Below are 20587 nucleotides of genomic sequence, written 5' to 3' on the forward strand. Positions count from 1 at the left end.
GTACAGCGCACTATGTTTGTGAGGGCATTGTCTGGCTTTCTAGTACAGAATCATCAATGAAATTGTAATGACTCAATTTCTAACTCTGAAAACTATGCATGGTTACACAGTTATCCCTCTATGTACAATGCGGCTCACTCTCGGGTAAATGTGTATTGGATTGCAGCCTAAGAGAACATTACAGTAGTGGGTTGGTTTTTTTTTAGCTATGTGGTATTCAATATCTGCAATAAATTGTAAGCATTACTTAATAGGGCTGTGCTCCGCTTCCCCTTGGACCGGAGAAGCAGAAGCGGATCAGGGTGCTTCGCCTCCCCTTAAGGCGGAGGCAAAGAGGATCAGGGGAGCAGCGGAGCAGATCAAGGTGAAGGCGAATCCTTCGCCTTGATCTGGAGCTCCGCAAAAAAGGTAAGGGGGGTTTATTTGGCCCTGCCGCTGCTGCCTGTGCGGCAACAGCAGCAGAGCCAGGTAAGGGGGCAAAGGGGAGGGGGGGTCTTACCTGTATCCGTCTGCGGCCCCGCGGCTGCTTCAACTGAGCCCGAGTCCTTGGGCTCAGTTGAAGTACTTGTGGGACCGCGGACAGACGCAGGTAAGGGGGAGGAAGGAGGGGGTGGTTACCTGGCCCTGCCGCCGCCGCCTGTGTGGTGACGGCGGCAGAGCCAGGTAAGGGGACAAGGGGGAGGGGGGGTCTTACCTGCTTCCATCTGAGGCCCATCGCCGGCTTCACTAGAGCCCGCGGCTCAACCCGGAAATGTAGGCCGCAAGCGGGGCCTACAGTTCCTGGTTGAGCCGCAGGCTCTAGTGAAACTGGCGGTGGGCTGGGATGGAAACAGGTAAGGGGGAGGAGGGAGGGAGGCCTTACCTCGCGCCGCCCCCTGCTGCTGCGGAGCTCCGATTCGGAGCCGGAGCTCCGATTAGGAGTGGAGCGGACCCTAGGCGAATCAAGGCGGGGCGGAGCGGGCCTGATGTGCAATTTGCGGATAGGGAGCGGGATGGAGCGGGGGGTTCGTGCACAGCCCTATTACTTAACTTCATTGAGATTTTTTGCAACTTCTTTTGGCTCATTGGGTTTCCTTTTGTTTTGCTTCTTTTTTATCTCTAAATGGGATTCTGTTTAAAAAAAGAAAAGAAAGATATGTAGCTTTCTTGTTGTAATGACGGGAAGAAATGTTTCGTTGCTATTCGCCTTGCATAGCAAACCTCTCAAATGAATGTAGGAAAATAGGAAGCTCCAATATAATCGGAGGCAGTGGTTGGAACAACAAAACCCAACAAAAGCGCACATGCACCAAACCACGTATAAACCAACATGCAATATATAAACCAATCTACAAATTTCTTATAAATAAGCAGTTTATGCAATATACTTGTTAATTGTTGGTTTATACGTGGTTTGGTGCGTTTGTACTTTTGTTGGCTTTTGGGACATAGGAAGCTGCCATCAGACCATTGGCTTATTTAGCCCAGTATTTATGACACTGACTGGCAGCAGCCCTCTAGGGTTTCTGGCAGGAGTTTTTCGTAGCCCTACCTGGAGAAGCCAGTGATTGAGCCTGGGACCTTCTGCATGCAAAGCAGGTGCTCTACCGCTGAGCCACAGCCGGTGCCCCTGCTCCCATCCGCCTTGTGATGGCTAGTCCACATTTAGTAGAGGACCATCTCCACGTTTTAAGAAAGAAGGACATGGGATAAAGAAGATCAGGGAGCCTTTTAAAAAATGAAAACAAGTAGGGGTGACTAACATAACAAGGGGATTGCTGCTATGTGATGTCTTTCAACTGTGCTGTGATTGAGTGAGAAGTGGTTCAGGTAGGACACAAGTGATATGTTCAAGGGTATTCTGCATCACTTTTGAATGCTCACTCTGTTAAAAAAAAAATCACAATCATAGAAAACCATCCCATCAGGGACAACACCCAGCTAGAATGCTTTCCCCTGACATGTTTGTTTCTCGTGGACGGTGGGTTTCTTTGATGGAGAAGAGTGTTGAAACAGGAAACCCCTCATGTGCTGAATGAAGTGGTATAGTCCAACAAGGACTGTGCCGTGTGATAGTTCTGCAAATGCAGTTTGGCTCTATGCCATTGATCCCAGTGAAACATAGTTTACTTTGAGTTTACGTACATGTTAATTAAAAGGCAAATTAGGACATGAGGTTTTGGTATGTAAGCTCAGGTCTATGGGATGCCAAGCATCAACGGCCTTATTGACAGCAAGTGCTTATATGTGTTTGATAGTTTTCCATGTGCAGATACAGAGAAAAGGATGTCTGTGTGTCAGGGATGGCTTCAAGGCATTTTTCTGCCTGAGGTAAAAGCAAGATGGCGCCCCCTCCCGTTCCATGTACAACAGTCAAACGGACTGGCAATTGAATATTTCTACAGCCCTGATGATGGGATACTGTCCACCATACTTGAAAATATCGGGGTCACTTAGAGGGTGCAGGGTAGACTGCGTGGCTCACAGCTCTCTTCTGCAACACTTTGCTGCCACCTCCCAGCGTCTGCTACCAGAGGCAGCCACCTCACTCTGCCTAATGGCAGGGTCGGCCCTGTTGTGTCTGATCAGCAGGTATCATTTTGGAAGAGGCATTTCCTCTTACGTGTGGCAGAAAAGGGTGAATGCCTCCCAAGATGGTGCTAGCTGGCTGCAATGTTTGTAAGCATTTGCATAAAAATATATAGGTGATGCATTTATTTGATTTGTCAAATTTAATTATTTAATTGATTTTAACTGATAAAATTTAATTGCTTAATTGATAAAATGATAAAACTGATTTTATTTTATTTGCCACTCTACTCTTAAATCAAGGATGCTCAAGCCTCTTTGCAAATTACTTGTTTGTCTCATGTAAAATGATCATACACTCCCCATAGACATGTCAGTTATGGTGGATTTGCACATTACCAGGAACAAAGAGTGAATCACATTTTCTGTTGTTGTTGTTGTTGTTGTTGCTGTTGCAAGTGCCCCTTTTGCACACGGAAGTGCAGCAAAAAGAAGTGAGATTCATTTGCACTTCTGCTTCTGCCAGTTGCCTTCACTAATGGATGAAGCTGGGTTCCCATATGGAAAACAGGACAGAATTCTGTGGCTTGATTGTCAAAGGTTTGGGCGTGCAATTTCTCTTGCCATAGTGCTCAAGTGGTCAGATTAAGCATACCTTCCAAAATCTACCTTGCTGTGCAATTACTGAATGCACAGGGGTCCAGTCTCATAATTAATTTAGCAACCATAGCATAAGTAGAAGCTGAGGACTGGTTCACAATGACATGTTTGTCTTGATTTCCTTACACTGAATGGAGTGGCTGTTGTGGAGAGCAATGTGTTTGAGATATCTGATATGTGGTGAGAGTTCTCTTTGTGGTGTAAGATCTGTGATTCAAGTCACCCCTTGATGCTGCAATCAAATGAATAGGTATGTTCAAACCAGCCCTCAAATTATTTTTCTTGAAAGTGCTGTGGACACTAGGGATGCAAATTTGTGGCGTATTGAATGAAAAATGAAAGTGAATGAGGGGCCATTTGTTTCAATTTTAATTTATTATGAAACAAGCATGGAGAGCAATGAATGGGTATGAACGTGGGTTTGTTTGTTATCTCATTTGTCACCCACTTAGGGGTGTGGGGGCTTACCTTATCTCATCATCTGCCTTGTGGGAACTGCCATTTTCTTTTCCCAGAATACCCTGGATGTTGCATCATTCAGGGTGGGAGGAATGGCACGTGCCATTTTGTGTGTGGCTCTTTTCCCCTAGAATGTTCTAGAACTTCATTCTGGGAAAAGAAAATGGTTGCCACCAAGAGCAGCTCTGCCGGCATGTGGAGTGGCAAAAAACAACACAAAACCAGTGTTAAAGAAATATAACAAATATAAATTATACAGATGAATGGAATGCACAGCATAGTTAATAATGAAAATTAATTGAATAACAAAACAAATGTCTAGTGCACCTACATGCGTCTGTAAAGGGCCAGAGTTTGAGGAGAAGTTTTTTCAGCCAGTGGTGTTTGTAGAAAGCTCTAGAGTTCTATATTCCTTCAAATAACAATTTTATTTTTTTTAAACAGCTCTAGTTGTGGCTTTATGTAATCTGTATCTTTCCACCTTGTGACTGTTTGTTCTTTCTGATTAAACTAGTGCTGTTATTTGTCAAGTGCTTATTGTCTTTCATTAGAAAAAGGGAGCTGAAAGACTGATAACCTTTTTGAAAGCTTATGTTTCCTGGAACACCTGGGCTCTTTTTTTTTTTAATGTAGTACCGCGAAGTCAGATAAGATATAGACCAACATTCAGCTGGCTGCCTAGGAGTGTGCCACTTGAAATGTGAAAACATGGTCCCAAATAGTGTGATTTAAGCCATTTCGGCTCAAATGAGATCCTATTTTTATGGAAACCGAGTTTTCCTGATCAAAGGCAGGACAGTTTGACCAACCTTCTACTGACGGAGAAAGTAGATGAAGAGGAAATAATGGTGGAGGACCTAAAATCACTAAGAAAATTAATGGAGAAGGCTTGGATGAGTTTATGGCTTACATTACGTACCTGGCAAATGTATCCATGAATCAAAATATTTGTTATTCTCTTGAAAAATTGAGGGTTGTCCCATTGCCTACTCCCCACCCACCCCTTGGCACATAGAGGGGAGTGAGTAGTAATTGACAGTCTGTCTCCTGCTGCTAACTAAGGGCCCGTTTGAAAGATCAGGTGATGCAATTACTTCCATTGGCAGCTGGAGGCACGGCCTTAACTTCCTAAAAAAAGCTTGATCAATGGTGCTTGTAAAAATGACAATATAGATTGACTTGTGAAGTGACTTGCCTACATGTTCACACAGCACTGGCATTGCTTAATTGTAAGTCAGCCTGAGTGTTGTGTAGTTATAAGAACAAACATGATTGTTTTGCATCTAAATGTTTTAAAAACCGGCAAGCATGATAAGAAAAAAAGATATGCTCGGTACTGTCTATATGCCCACGATTCTGTGGGAACGCAGAAAAAGCGCAGAATTTGGTATTGGGAGCAGAACACAGCTTTCGTTTTTAAAAAGCGTCTAGTCTTTACGGCTAGGAAGTGTGGGGGCCATGGTTGTTGAAATCAACTTAAGCTAGAGAGAGAAAAATTCCAGGGTTTGAGGCTTTTGCTGCTTCTTGTCCTTCCTCATCCTTAGCCAATCCAGAATGAATTATGCAAACTGCACTTTACAACAGGAGAAATTCTGCAAGTTTCTTCATTTGCATAATGTATGCAGGTTGCAGAATTATTTTTTTTCTTGCTGTAGATTTTAGATTGTTCGGATAAAAGATTCTATTTCCCCCCTTTTAGCACAGAGTAGACACAACGCTGCCTGTGATAGTTGATTCAGGATAGCAATCCTACATATAGTTTGTTTATTTAATCGTAATTTATATCCTACCTTTCAACAAAAGCATGCCCAAGGTCTCTGACAACAATAAAATAGATACAAACTAAACAGTTATAATAAAATCTAAAACCAGAGCAAAGGAAAACAAGTCAATGAATCAGTGGCAAGTTAAACCCAACAAATTCATTATTGCCTTGAACTGGAGCTTTTTGCACAGCCCCTGGGTTCATATGGATCTCCTTTTAGCACAGACTTCCTTTGTTCACAGATCCCTTTGTGCTGATGGAGCTGCTTCTTCCATTGAAGTGTATAGGTAAGCCCTTTTCATTGTGGGAGCTGTGTTCTTTGGAACCCTTGTGCCTGCAAAGGATCATAGGGCTACAGTATTTATATGCAAAATCTAATAGAGAAAATCAGCCACGACGCTTGGAACTCAGGTGTTAGAATGTAAGGTGTGTTTTCTTCTATCGCTCATGTTAGATATGCATAGCCATGAATATGGATTATGAAATTATTCACTCTTAGATCTTTAACTGGCCCAGAGATGTACTTCTAAAATGACATGAAGCTCTCCGGTTTAAAAAGTAGAACAAACAGAATTTGTTAGTTTTGGACTAATCACTAGGATGGAGCACTAAGAAAACAATGTGAATGATGATACAGATACAAATTGCTAGAGCAGAGATGCCAAGAACCTCTGTTTGAAATTCTGCAGTTTGATTCAAATTAGATGGGGTGTATGTGACAAGGAATTTCGAACCTTCAGTGATTCAACATTAAGGATATGTTCTAGCATAAGGATGCAAGTAGTCTTACTATGACAAAGGGTTGAAAGACTCCTACACTAGCATCCTCTGTGCGTTGAGCATTCCTTGTGGATGGGGAATTCATGAAACTTTCCTGGCCATGTCAATGGTCTAATGGAGAAAGCAGGAAGTGGAATGAAAATCCGTAAGTAATCTGGTTTTATGAAGACCACCAAAGGACAGTATAAAACCATGTGTAGACTGCATCCTACCAAGCTGAGATCAGCATGGAAAATCTCTGGGTTTTTTTTTTTTTGTGAATTTGTGCGTTTGTATTTCCTTCAGCAAAGGACAATGACCAGTTGAATTTGCTAATACTGGAAAAATTAAGAAATACACGAAGCCTATCAAACAGTTGCCTTCCACAAGTCCTTGGGACTCATGGTTGATCTGCAGTTTTGCACATTAACCAAACAATCACATTGATTAATTGTATTGATTAAAACTTTCATTCTGACAAATAAAAGATCACTTATGGATGGAAGGGTGAAACCAATGCTGACCTCTTTATTTGAAGGGCATGCTATTTGGCTTCACACACACACAAGAGTTAAACATTTTTTTTAGTGGGAACCTTTTCTGGGTGAAGATTTTAATATCCTATCAATCTGAGATGAATGAAAGCTTGAAAACAGAAATATCCATAACTTTGATGTGGTCAGGATTCATTATTTTCAGGCAATTTTGATTGTAAGCACCCCAGGGGCAGAGACATTTTTGCTCTGGAATACACCATGGGATTTCATGATAGTTGGGCCATTTAATTGTGTAAATGACAGTAGCCAGTCAGTATGTTGAATCAGTTAATTGGGCAGAGATAAGTATGTTGAATCAGTTAATTGGCCAGAGATAAGGGATATGTGAGAAATAATCACATGAGATATGAATTGCTAGCTTGACGTAGGGGATTGCCCGTCTTAGATTCATAAGGTTGGACAGTATATATTGAATTGTATTGCCTCTCCACCCCTCCTCCATATACGACAAGTCTATCTCCAACTAATTTCCTGTCTACCACAATCAAAATTGTGCTCGTAACCTAAAAGAAAATGTTATCATAGCAAACAATATAATTCTGATCAGGCAAGTCCTAACTCATGAAAAAGTGAACTGCTGTAGGCCTTTGGTTCCCCAATCATCAGCCCCTTGCATGCATGTGTTGTGTTTGTAAGATCCACAAATGATGCTGCGAATTCTTGTCTTCTGAATTTTGTTGGAATAGCTAAGAATATTTGCCACAAGAGTACTCTATTCATGTGCAGGCTCAGGGAATCAAAGGCCTTGTTTTCATTGAGGTGGTATATCTGTGTGTGAAATCCTATCACCTCAGACTGGATGGGGGCTTTCATGATTACATGCTCTCTCTCTATATATAAAGGATCCCCCCCACATAGAAAACTAGCATATCAGGAGAAGGTGAGGTTACAGCCTCCTGTTCTTCCTGTATCTGATTGTCTGGAAGAGTATTCAGTCACCTCCAACCTGAAGTGGTTAAAGCCCAGGCACAAGTTTGTCCATTTATCCATTTATTAAATTTCTATACCACCCAATAGCCAAAGGTTTACCACATTGTCAGATTTAATCCTTAGCATCGAGTTAAAAATGTTTTCTGAGTAAAAGTTTAAAAATCCTATCCATTTGACGTGAATGAATTTTAACACTTGGCCCCGAATCAAATGCAGATATTTATACATAGATGATTACAGTGAACATAAAGTATTATACTCCTCTGGCTTATTTATTGATTAACAGTATTTTTGTACCGCTTCTCACTTGTACAAATCCTGAAGCGGTTTATGAGAGGATACAATAAATGCAATACAATAAATAGCAGCAAATCTGGGGTTCCAAGAAGGAACAAAAGCTCCATCACACTGGGGGTTAACACGTTCCCTACCTTTGCTTCTCCACCTGTGTTTTTGTTCCTTTGTTCCTTCCTCTTTCAAGAAGAGGAAGTACAGAATGAGCGCGAGGCCCATTGAGTCTGCTGTTCTAATGGCGCTGCTTCTCCTGCACACAGCAGGAGACAGCAGCAATTCCGAGTTTAAAAAAACACCGGACTTAACGAGGTTTTTTTTCTGTGGCGAAAGGAAGGCCATAAGGGACGGAAGACATGCGGGAGGCAGACGATGTCATGTGAGGGACCTGAGCAAGCTCTGTGAGTACCCAGTAACGAGAAAGCAATAAAATGCTTGTCGGATGGAGCTTTTAGTTGCTGGCCCATTCCTTCCGGCTCTCTTTCCTAGGCCGCCCTGCGCCCCTTGCCTGCCTCTTTCCTAAGTCCATGCTCTGTCTACCACCTCCTTTCCTAGGCTCATCTACCTGCCTTGGTACTCTCTAGTTCCAGAGCATGTCAGCCAGGGATTCTTCGGCTTGCCCTGCCCCTCTGTGACATTAAAGCAACTCAGACAATTACTGACAGAGGCTTGGTTGTTGCGGCCACCACTTCCATTACTGCACTACAGAACTGGTTTTCAAAGAGTGTTTGGGGGCATGTGGGAGTTCCCTGGCAAGCTTGTTGGTGGTTCCTCAAAGCCAAAATACACATTAAGCGAAAGGATAGCTCTTTATTTACTCTAGTGTAAGTGTGTGTGACCCTGATTAAAACTGGGAGCACTGCACATGGAGTGGAGATGATTAAATGTCCCCACCACTGTTCCCCCTACTTCGCAGAGGTTAAAAAAAGTCTCAATTGGCATCAAAGGGTTTTTGCTTTGTTTTTTAACCCCATGAGGGGGGATTTAATCCTTTCCTTCCACTACATGGTGATCCTGATCCAAATTGGGTTGTGTGTGCTTACCCTAGAGCAAATAAAACACTAACCGTCCATTACATGTTATAAGATTAGTGTAACATGTAGTTTGGCTCTCAGTGAGAAGGATTCTGTTGCTAGGATTCTGTACCAGATGAATCATTGTGGAAGGGATTTCTTGAAGACAGGAAGCTAAACACCAATGCACTGTGATATAGATGGCTTGAAATAAAAGTTGAATAACATTGGAGACCTCATAATTAGCTTTTTCTGATGAGATCTGTTTCAAGAAACTGACAGTGAGGAGCGACAATAGCATTGATTGATGGATTGCATTTACAGTATATTCTGCCTTTTTTCCTCCAATGAACTCAAGGCGGCATACATAATCCTCCTCCTTTCCATTTCTATCCTCACAACATCAACCCTGTGGGGTAGGTTGGGCTGAGAGCCTGTGAGTGCCCCAAAGTCAGCCGGTGGGTTTCCATGGCCAAGTGGGGACTAGAACCCAGATCTCCCAACTCCCAGTCCAACACTCTAGCCACTACACCACACTGGCTCATTGATACTCCACGTGGGGTTTTCCCTCCTACTTAATCCAATCTGTACATATGGTTGCTACCATTGCATTGAGACAACATAGCTTTTGCTTTCCCTCTTTGGTCCCCCTTCTCCCCTCCCCAGATCAGCTTTGATTACGCACTTACATTTTTTCCCCCTCCCAAAATAGACAGTTGACATCAGTTTGGTCGCTGTTTACTTGAGTGTGTTGTGTTTCTATTTTTTTTTTACAGGAGATGGGAAATACATTGCCATGGCTCTCGGACTGTCAGAGGAAAACGGGGACGCAAGCTAATGATTACACCGAGAATGTGGCATTTAGATACCAGGAAACAGTCATCAAGTTTCAACCCAGGTATTTGCTTCTAAGTAAACAATTTTTTCCACTTCTGTTTAACGCAAGGCTGACATTGGTATTTCCTCTCTTACAGACTGGCAGAACTTCTGATCCACCAAGCTGAGTCTTCGCAGCCCACCACTCACGTTTCGTGCCTTGTTGGGTACTTGACAGTACTCTCTCTCCCCCCGGTCCCCCCCCCCCCCCCGGTCTCAGCCAGACAGCAAAAGCAAGAGGTTTATTAAACCCCTGTTGGGCAATCATACATGGCTGGTGGATCAGAAGTTACGCAGAGCGATATGTACTCTATGTTAAAAAGAAAGAAAGAAAAATTGAAATTTTGTACAAAGGCAACACAATCTCTGAATTAAGGGAGCTAAATTTGGTAACCTTTTTGAAAATTATGCTTATTACTTTCTCTCATAGAAGAAGCCAACGGAAATCATTTTAATTCTGAGGTAAAAGTAAGCACCGACTGTGCAACTCATGGGCACTTTGCTAGAAAAAAACAAAAATTGGACAAGTGACCTTTTTGTTTTGCTCAGTTACTAACCATTAATAAATAGCAGGTGTTTTGACCAAGTGGGAAAAGATCCCATGCTTATTTGGACAATTACTGTATTTCTTTGATTCTAAGACGCACTTTTCCCCCCATATAAACATCTCTAAAAACGGGGTGCGTCTTAGAATCGCGGGTGCGTTTATTATTTCTTAGAATCAAAGCTTTTTTTCTGTTGGAACTGAAATTAGTGTGCGTCTTACAATCGATGGCGTCTTAGAATCGAAGAAATACGGTATCTGATGTTTCTACTACCTTGTCTAAATCGTCATAACTTTTCAAATATGAGTTGGATCAAATTCTAGAATTTCAAAGCACAGTAAGGGCCAAATCAGATGTGATACCATTAATGCATTTACCTTTATTTTTTAAAGAGTAAACAGCAGGTGCAGGCCCCTAATCTGAATCATACACTGGTCGGCGTTAGGGAGCTTTAACATCCACACACACCCCTTGGTCCCAATCCAGTTCAGTCCCCATTTGGCCTGCTGTTTGTATTGGGAAGAAAACTCCCATTGGTGCAAGTGGAAGCTTTCCTCCCAACACAAACAGAAGGCTTACAGGGTCCTGATCCAGATTGGGACCACAGAGGGAAGTCGAAAACTCAAATTTGAGGGTCCCTGTCTGATTGGGGGTTGTGTCTGCTATTTACCCTAAAAGGCTATTCACACAATTGCAAATTGCATGGTATCACTTATTGTTTGGCCATTGTAGCGGAAAAGGGAAAATTAGGGCTGAAGACAAGCATAACATTCTTAATAGTATTACAGTAGATTATTTGCCTGCAGTATGGACCCACCTTTGCAACCTGCCTTACAGATATACACACACATCAAAAGCTAGATCAGTTCTGTCTGGCTCCAACTCTTGTTTTCCAAGTGGGCTGTCCACCTTTTAAAACATTTAAAGTGACATATACAATCCCCCCCCCCCCAGAAAACATTGTCAAAACAGTTGAAGAATTATTATTATTTATGGCACTTATGAGTTGCCCCAAAGGCGGTGTTCTCAGGGGGATGTACATAATCACAAAGTAAAACAGAGCAAAATCGATAAGATGCACTTTAGGTGGAGCTGCCTTTGTGATTAATTCAGAAGATGCAGCTAGTGCAGAACACAGCGGCTAAACAGCACAGTGGGTTCCTACTTACACACTTATGACTTCTGTGCCGAAAGCTCTGCACTGGCTGCCAATTAGCTACCAAGCCATGTTCATGGTATTATTGCTGTTTAAAAGGCCTAAACAAGTGCAGACTAAGTTATCTAGGCGTTTTCCTGACTGCTAACGTTGTCAGCTACCCTTGATTTTTTTTTGAATGAAATATTTTACCATTTTGTTAGTGCTTTATTATTTTATTGATTTTAGGATTTTATTTTGTGAACCTCCTCGGACATATATAAAGCGGAAATATGTGTGTGTGTGTCACGTATGCCCCCAAATGTTTACCCACTTCCACATATGGTGCTGCCTTAATGTTGTTCACCCATACAGGTCTTTGTGTACATGGATCAGAAAAAAATCTAAAAGCATGAATTTTGGGGTTTTAAGTATTTTTAAAGAATTTAATAAAAAACTTAGGTTTACGCCTACAATTCCCAGCATGCCTTGGGCAGAACTCCCAGCATGCCTTGGATGGGAGGCTAGACTTACTGGCCTTTGGCGGCGATTGTAATTCCTAACCTCAGTCTCAAGCAGTCAACCCAATTCCACATGAAAAGAAACAACCCACATAAATGGGATACATCCATTTGCAGTGTCTCCTCCCACCTGCCATGTGTGGTTTTAAAATCATAACTAGATACAACAGCATGTCTTTGAGGGTCTGAACTCTGGACATGCTCAAAGGCACCCTGTCCTGATATTGGTTTTCTCAGAAACTGAGGGAAACACACACACAGCCTTCACCATTAACAGGGAGGGAGGGAAGGAGGAAAGGGAAGCACTCTGTGCATGCCCAGAAACAGGCATGATGAAATTATTATTATTATTATTTATTTATATAGCACCATCAATGTACAAAGGGGGCAAGTGCCCAGTCCTGGCCCTTCAGTACAGGCTCCTGATGGAGCACTTCGTGGGTGAGAAATGTGGGCTGAGGCAGTCCCAGCAGGACTTGGACAGAGTTGTGTGTGTCCACTGACGGCTGCTTACCTCCCCTCCTTGGTGATGCTACTCCTTGATGCTCTGTCAAGGAGCAGCATCAGCCAGGAGAGGAGGAAAGCGCCTCTCAGAGGATGTGGGCACCTGAGGGCCACCAAAGGCATGTTGAGAGGTGTAGTACTGGCATCACTATCTCTTAGCCTTAACTCGGCCCCAACTAACTGACTTTCCCCAACTGCCACTAATTCCCACCCACCCCTTCCATTCCAGCCTTAGCTGTCAGTCATTCCTCCATTCACTCTTCTGTTTCAATACCCTTGAGTGGGAGGGAAGATTTATCACGCTGTGGCAGCCATCATCTGGAACTGGCTTGCCATCCTGGGCCTGAAGGGAGAGCACCTGGGTTGGGTGCCTCAGTTACTATGCCCCATCCGGAGCAGAAGGAAAGGAGGTTGCAGCTCTGGATAAAAGACATGCTGGGAGTTGTAGTTTTTGTTTTTTGTGGGGACAAGGAAAATCATGACGACAGTTTTAAGACGGCCCTGTCCAGGTATTGAGGGGGAGAGAGAGAGAGAGAGAGAAAAGAAACTAGTTTAATTTGTTTTAAAGTTACCTCACAGGCCTAGGATAGGCCTACCTTGCAGGGTTGTCATGAGGGTAAGAGAGGGGGGAAATGAATTTAATTTGTTTAAAGCTTAACTCACAGGCTTAGCACTGGCCTGCTACTTTAAGATGGTGGATCCGCTTCCCTACTATATGTTATTCGGATATCTGGGCAATGCCGGGTATATTTTGAAAACATGTTTTTAGTTTTACATCTTTTTTAGCTGGTAGAAAGGGTGTTGTGTGTCCAGATTGTTTTTGAAGTTTAGATGGCTGCTCTGACCAAGGCGTGATGGGAGGTGTACACTTTTCAGGAAAAAAAAATGTGGTTTATCACGAAGCTCTAATTTAAAATACAGTTCTTATTAACACAATTTCCCATTTATTCTAACAAAACAATTTACTAACTCAACCAAACAAAAAACTAACCAACCTAAGGATGAATAAATTGCATAGACATTTATTATATATCAAATAAATGTTATAAATGTTATTCATGGACCTGAGCAACGTTGGGCGTATCAGCTAGTGTATGTGTGTGTGTGTATATATATTATATATACCTGTTAAATACAATTAAAATTAAAAACAGCAGCATCAATACAATTTACAACAGCAAAGACTAAATACGTCAAGGTAATAAATACTAAAAAGATCTTGAAAATAACCACGGAGGTAAAATAGCTTTAAAATACAGCTGGGCAGTTAAGTTAATAGCAGATTTACCTGAGGGGGAAAAAGGCCTTTGCCTGGTGCTAAAAAGCCATGTCTCTTGACAGGACATTCCATAGCCTGGGGAGGAGGGCTACCACTAAAAAGGCTCACTCATGAATGACTACTTCCCCAGTATCAGGGCAAGTATCTTGACCTGGGGATAATAGATGTCTACACCAGTTAAATTTGTTCTTTCTCACACTCGCTCTTAAGATACAAATCTGACTCTCAGTGTTTTTTTCCAGCTGGTGCAGTCCATTCTGAGGGTGCAGACTATCATTTTCTAGTTGGTGTCCACTGAATCAGAGCCCCCCTTTTTTAATGAACTAAAAACGTGTGTGTGGCATCCGTGTGCACACTACACAGTCACGAACATCAAGGCCTCTCAATTCATGCTACTTCTTGCTTACAATTCTATGTAAGCAAGAATTCTTTAGCCCAGTATTCTTTAGCCCAGTTCTTTAGCCCAGTATTCCTCAACTTGGCACCTTCTAAATGTTTTCATACTACAATTCCCATCATACTTGACCCCCAGGCCATGTTGGTGTGGCTGATGTAAGTTGTAGTCCAAAAAATTTGGAGGGCACTAGGCCAGGGAATCTGATTTAGACATTTAATAGTCTGTGGGTATAACTATTCACTGGTATGTTTAAGTGTTAATGATTGTGGCCATTATTGTGAACTTCCATAAATGCATTATAGGGGTTCAAATAATAAGGTTGTTAACGACATTCCTATCCCATCATGCCTTGAATGAGTCCCACTCCTTATTTCTTAATTTAGTGAGTTAGACAAAATGATGAAATTTTAATAAATCCAGTCCAATGAGATTTCTCCCTTGAAGTAACTGCATGTCATGCTGAAATGGTTACCAGTTGGAAAATGGAGTGTTTCTTTCTCCCCCCACCTGCATTTTTATTTTGTAGGACAGATCAGAGTGCATTCATTTCACCAAAGGAAGCTACTGAACATTTGCAGAACTTCACTGAGGTATGTTTACCCCCAAACCTAAAAAAGGTCTGGTATAGGACGATGTTGTTTAAGCTGCTAAGGGTGCAATCTTATGCATGTTTAGACAGAAAAAAAGTCCTACAACTCCAGGCACTCTCCAGTACCCCCCAGCCAGCCATGCTTCTGGGGAATGCTGGGAAATGTAGGACTTTTTTTCTGTCTAAACATGCATAGGATTGTGCCGTAAGAGAGACAAAGGGCTGGTTCACACATGCATGTTCCTCAAGCATCTAACGATGACCTGCAGATATGAATGCTCTGTCTTAGATGGGTGATGAGAAAGATGTCTGCCTGAGACTCCAGAGAGCCACTGCCAGTCAGAGTAGGTTAACACTGGGCTAGATGGAGAAATAGACTGACTTCTTACAGGGCAGCTCTGATAAATCAAGAGATAGTAGGAAAGATTATCTTGCTCAGGCAGTCCCTGTGCACAAAGGGGAGCATCCAAGGTAACTGGCTCTGCTTACTTTGGGGAGTAAATCTTACATATGGGGGCAAAGCCCCACCATTGCTGGGTTTTACATGTACGGTTTTAGATAGTTTCATCAGTTTCACACAGTGTGGCTTCGTCATGTGCTGTCGAGGCAGGGCTTCTGTCTAATTCTGTGCCTATAGTTTCACATGTTTTCAGAACTTCACAGAAGTGTAGGATGAAAGTGTGTGTTGTGGGGTGGGGTGGGGTTGTGAGTAATCATGTTGTAAACCGCCCAGAGAGCTTCGCCTGTGGGGCGGTATATAAATGTAATAAAATAAATAAATAAATAAATAATCATGGCTATATGAAGCTCAGAGACTTTGTACACCACACTTAACATAGGGAATCCTTTACAGGTTTGCGGAAAAGTGCTTGGAGGTTTGGTAGGGTGTAGGGTGACCATATGAAAAGGAGGACAGGGCTCCTGTATCTTTATCAGTTGTATTGAAAAGGGAATTTCAGCAGGTGTCATTTGTATACATGGGGAACCTGGTGAAATTTCCTCTTCATCGCCACAGTTAAAGCTGCAGGTGCCTTGCCCTCTTTTAAATCTGGTCACAGTATAGCTGCAGTATAGCTCCTGCAGCTTTAACTGTTGTGATGAGGAGGAAATTTCACCAGGCGCGACATGCATACAAATGACACCTGCTGAAATTCCCATTTCAATACAACTGTCCTCCTTTGCATATGGTCACCCTAGGTTTGGTAGATTGTAAAGGCCTGCAATAAAATATATTTTTTTGAAAATCAAAGGTTAGTTTCAGATTAAAATTTGGAATAAATATGGTTCCAAATTTCTAGGCTGTGTAAACTCAGTGGGTAAGCAGAAAGCTGGTAGCAGTGTAGTGATTGCGTAGCAATTGTGTGATGATGCTCTCTTGCCAAAAAACCTGTAGGGAACTTTTCTGCTCTTGATCACCCTTGTGCTGTTTGCTTTTAATATACATAATACCAAATCAGTGCTGGGATAGTGTCATTTTGATGCATGAAATTACACATTGTTCAAAGTGTATATTATGTATTGCTATACAACATACTTTGTGACAAGCATGGAAATCCACGGGCAATTGCAACTTGGTTCTGGTTTTGTTCTGAAAACTGAAATGCCTTTGAAAATTAGAAGCATTTGTAAGGGTTGTACAGGGAAAAGATTCTTAAGGTAGACAAGAGTCTTCATTAAATCGAGAGGAGGACTTGAAGATATTATGTAGTGAAAACATTAGTGTGTATTAGAACAAAAAGAGTTTCTACATTTGTAGCCCACGACATATTAAGTAGGTTGCTGAAGAGTAAAAGAGAGAAACTTTTTTATGATGGTAAGCTTGCTTATTTGATCAGACAACAAGTAACCCAAGTGGGAATAACTGAGTGAAAACACACACTGGAGCTCATAACTGTACTGTTATCCTGTGCAGAGAATAGCACCATGAAGCTGTTGACAAAAGGTTTATCTACAAAGGGAGCTTCTTTCACACCAGATTCAACATGGTGCAAACTAGCTGTTGGTGTGATTTGGTATGAAAGCACCTTACTCTAGAATTGATCTGTTTGTAATGTAGTTATGGGCGTAGGACCATCATAGGGTAGAGATTTGTGGGAATGTGGATGGCAAGATGAGCAGTCATATTGGATGGATATTCCTTCACCAGTAAACCTCCACCACCCAAAGCCTCTGCGCTAAATGAAGGCGGTCCGTGTAGCACTGCAGAAACGTTTCATAAACTCTGTGCTTGAGATGGAAATCAAAATTATGCCCCATTGTGACCTAAGTTCTGTGCCAAGAAAAAACTAAGTACTTCCGTATCTTGAATAACTAATGCAGATTACACACATGTGCTTATTTTGTAGACTGACTTGTAATTGCTGGAGGTCTTTCTCCGTCCCCTTCTATAACATTTTGCCAGGCAGTGGCTGTCTACTTTCAAGTCCATGTCTGCAGTCTTAACTGGTGGAAACTTGCTTTTAAAAAAGTGAACACTGAGATTCTTAGGCTGTTTGCTTCTGTGCCAGTAGTAGTAGTTTCTGTACTCGGGTAGTGTGATTGTGGAATTCACCCAACCCCAACAATGATGCTTCTCACACAATATTGCTGAGTAAGCATTTAAATGGAATGAGGAATCACAGATGAAATGTAGGTCACGCTCATGCCTCTGAAAAGAATGGGATTGTTGCCACAGTGATGCAAAGATAGTTCTGCTTGTGAATAAGATTCTGACATGCATTAAGAGAATCTCCTATTCTTTCCCTTTAAGATCCTTCAGTTGCAATTAAGTCTACTGCTGAGTCCTTTCCTGCTTAAGTCATTTGTTATTTATATCAGCCATTCTGTTCAGGCTGTTGTTTACTGGGATCAGTAGCTGAAGTCCAGAAATGTTTTAGTCTACATAAGGCGTCTGCTAGATGCGAGAAGCATGTGAAATGGCTCGGACTGGTGACAAGGTATAGCTCATTAAGCTGCTGATGGTAATCTACATTTTGCAGACAAAAATGCCTGATGAACAATTCAGAAGAGCTGCTTCATGCAACCACACCAGGGGAGCTTCAGCAAGAATGCAAGATTTGGTGACTCACATACAGGGTGGGAGTAGGTTGGACTGGGTTGGAAATTTTGGGCCAGATCCACACAGAGGCTCTGGGACGCCCTGAAGGCGCTTTAGGGCGCCCCGAAATCGATGATGTACACCCTACCTTAACCGTTTCAAGAAGAGGTGGAGGAGGAGGAGGAAAACCCCGACCGCCGCCCTAACGCCGTCGGGTGGGCAGTGCACGACGCACGCCTCGGCGGGCCAAGGTGCGACGGGACTTACTCTCGAGTAGGCGAGGATGCGGGGGCTCCGGAGACGGAGAAACCCACTCTGGAAAGGAGGCGCGCCCGGCTGCCTGCGAGCGAGGGGTGGGCCCGGGTGGCTCTTTCGCCGGCAAAAGGAGGCCGGCGGGCAGGTGGGCGGCAGCTGATTCCCCGGCGAAGCCGCCGGGCGCAGCAACTCTTCATCCCGTTCCCGCGAGGGGCGATGCGGGGCCTCCTCCTCCTCCTCTTGGAACGGTTAAGGTAGGGTGTACATCATCGATTTCGGGGCGCCCTAAAGCGCCTTCAGGGCGTCCCGAAGCCTCTGTGTGGATCTGCCCTTGGCCATTTTCAAAGTGGAACATATAGGGCTCTGGCGGCCAATCAGCGTGGCGTTGAAGGGTGGCGATAACAAAACAACACCGCCAAGAGTCGCAGTAGCAGCAACAGCGCCAGGCGGCGGAGACCAGAGGGGAAGCGGTTGGATGGAGACCGAAGTGGCCGAGTGGCGGGGGGACACACGGAGAGCGGCTGACCCCAGAATAGCTGTTTTAAATGGATATTGCTGTTTTTATGCTTTTAAATTTTTGTATATTTGTTTTTAATGTTCATGGTTTTTAACTTTTGTAAACCGCCGAGAGAGCTTCAGCTATGGGGCGGTATATGAAATAAATAAATAAATAAATAAATAAATAAGAGAGTGGCACAGCTAATTAAACTCTATATGCTTGCAGAGCTGTGCATATTTCTTACGGGCTTGATGAACTCTCTAAAGTGTTAAAAGGGCATCATTTCAAGGATGGGCAGGAGGTAGATCTCTAGGTGTTTGGGACTTCAACTCTCAGAAGATCCTGCCAGCATGGCCCATGGTCAGGAATGCTGGGAGTTGAAGTCCAAAACAACTGGAGTTCTACTTTCTGACTACCCCGATCTATGTTCCCAAGGTCAGGATGGATCAATTAGTCAGTCCTGTCTGTGTCACTTTTGCATGTGTTCCGTCCTGTTCCTGCCTTAATCTGTTAATTGCATGAGAATTCATATATATATATGCATTTCTAAATGTATTTTCTCTCAAAATGCATATTTATATTATTTTTTTTGAGTCAAAAGCTGTGTGAGAACATTCAAGATGGGCAAAAGCGGGTGGATAACAAATTTCGATACACACATGAGTCTGGGAGATGTGGATCAGGTTAGTTCATATTGGAATTTGTAATGATGAAATCCCAAGGTTCCAGCACATATGACCAAGAAACACAACCTAGGCTGGGCCTATGCAAATGAAGAAGTGGGGCTATGCGAACAGAACCAGGTTCAATTCTCAAAGTTTCCCATTAAGTTCTGTGGGATAAAACCAGGAGGTTCAGTTTGCTACTGTGAGCAGATGGACTGCATCTTTTAGAGGTCCAAGCAATATATAGTTCTTCCCCATCATCCAATGTTATGATGGCCATTCCTCTACAAAATGAGAAAGCTGTAGCTGCGGCCATACCTGAATAAACGGATTTTCTATATAGCTAGTTCAGCAAAGGCCTGTAACAAATCTAACATGGAACTTTTGGTGTTATATTACCGTTGGTTTGTTCTACACACAAAGGAAATGGCTAACGGAAAATAATTGTGTTCCTCCCCCCTTTCATCTCAGCAGATGTTGACAGTTTTCTTGTTTATCACATTCAGGAACCATAACAATTCATTTCCAGATAAATAGAAGTAGGCAAGGATGTGTTCTCTTTAATCTCTTTCCCTCCCCAGTGACATTTAAATAGACTCTGAATCTACCCCTTCTTTTGAATTGTCTCTTTCTTTGAAAGGATGGTTGAAAAGATGTTAATAAACCCTGTGCTACTAGTGTTAGAAATGGCTTTTTCAAGGATACTTACTTATTTCAGCTTTATTAAAAAACATTTTATTAATACTTAATGTCAAAGGATTCCTGAGCTCCTTCAAAAGACTTCTGTGTATAGTAGCCATATAAAGCTGTAGCATGGTGTGAACTTGAGCTTGAAAGGGAGAGACTTGGGTTCAAATCCTAGTACCTTCATTGACATATGGTGGCCTTGGATTAGTCCCTCTTGTTTTGAGATACATGATGTGTAAAATGGGTGTATTAATAATATACTGAACAGGGATATTCTCCGAAACAAAGAAATAAAATATACTCTGTCTTGAACATTTGGGAACTGCCTATTGCATTGGCCATAATTTACTTAGTATATAAGTATATAAAGCATGTGTAGTTTTGAGATGTAGATTATTAGATCAGAGTAAATGGTGCATAGCTACACTGAATACAGCCATATTATTTACTATAATTTATATAGTGCCATCCCTGATGCATAGTGACAGGTCCCTGCCCCAAGGAATTTACAAGCTAAAATTTGTCACTGAAAAAGCAATAGTGGAGAAAAAAAGTTTATGAACCCCTTAGGATTGTCATATATTTCCAGCCTAAAATGTTATTAGATCTTAATCTAATCCCATAATTCTAGATATAAAATAATAGATAACTTGATT

The 20587-nt window shown here is 42.4% G+C and overlaps 1 protein-coding gene across 1 annotated transcript in view; it reads left to right on the plus strand.

Moving 5' to 3' along the window:
- The window catches only part of FAM13C (family with sequence similarity 13 member C), an 80892-nt gene that overhangs the window by 19879 nt on the left and 40426 nt on the right, over nucleotides 1–20587 (plus strand). Inside the window, exons 4-5 of the mRNA XM_063133093.1 lie at nucleotides 9719–9840; nucleotides 14726–14789. Of these exons, the coding sequence (XP_062989163.1) occupies nucleotides 9719–9840; nucleotides 14726–14789 (186 nt within the window). The remainder of the gene's footprint in view (nucleotides 1–9718; nucleotides 9841–14725; nucleotides 14790–20587) is intronic.

Source organism: Elgaria multicarinata, chromosome 8, assembly GCF_023053635.1.
Source record: "Elgaria multicarinata webbii isolate HBS135686 ecotype San Diego chromosome 8, rElgMul1.1.pri, whole genome shotgun sequence".
Taxonomy (NCBI): domain Eukaryota; kingdom Metazoa; phylum Chordata; class Lepidosauria; order Squamata; family Anguidae; genus Elgaria; species Elgaria multicarinata.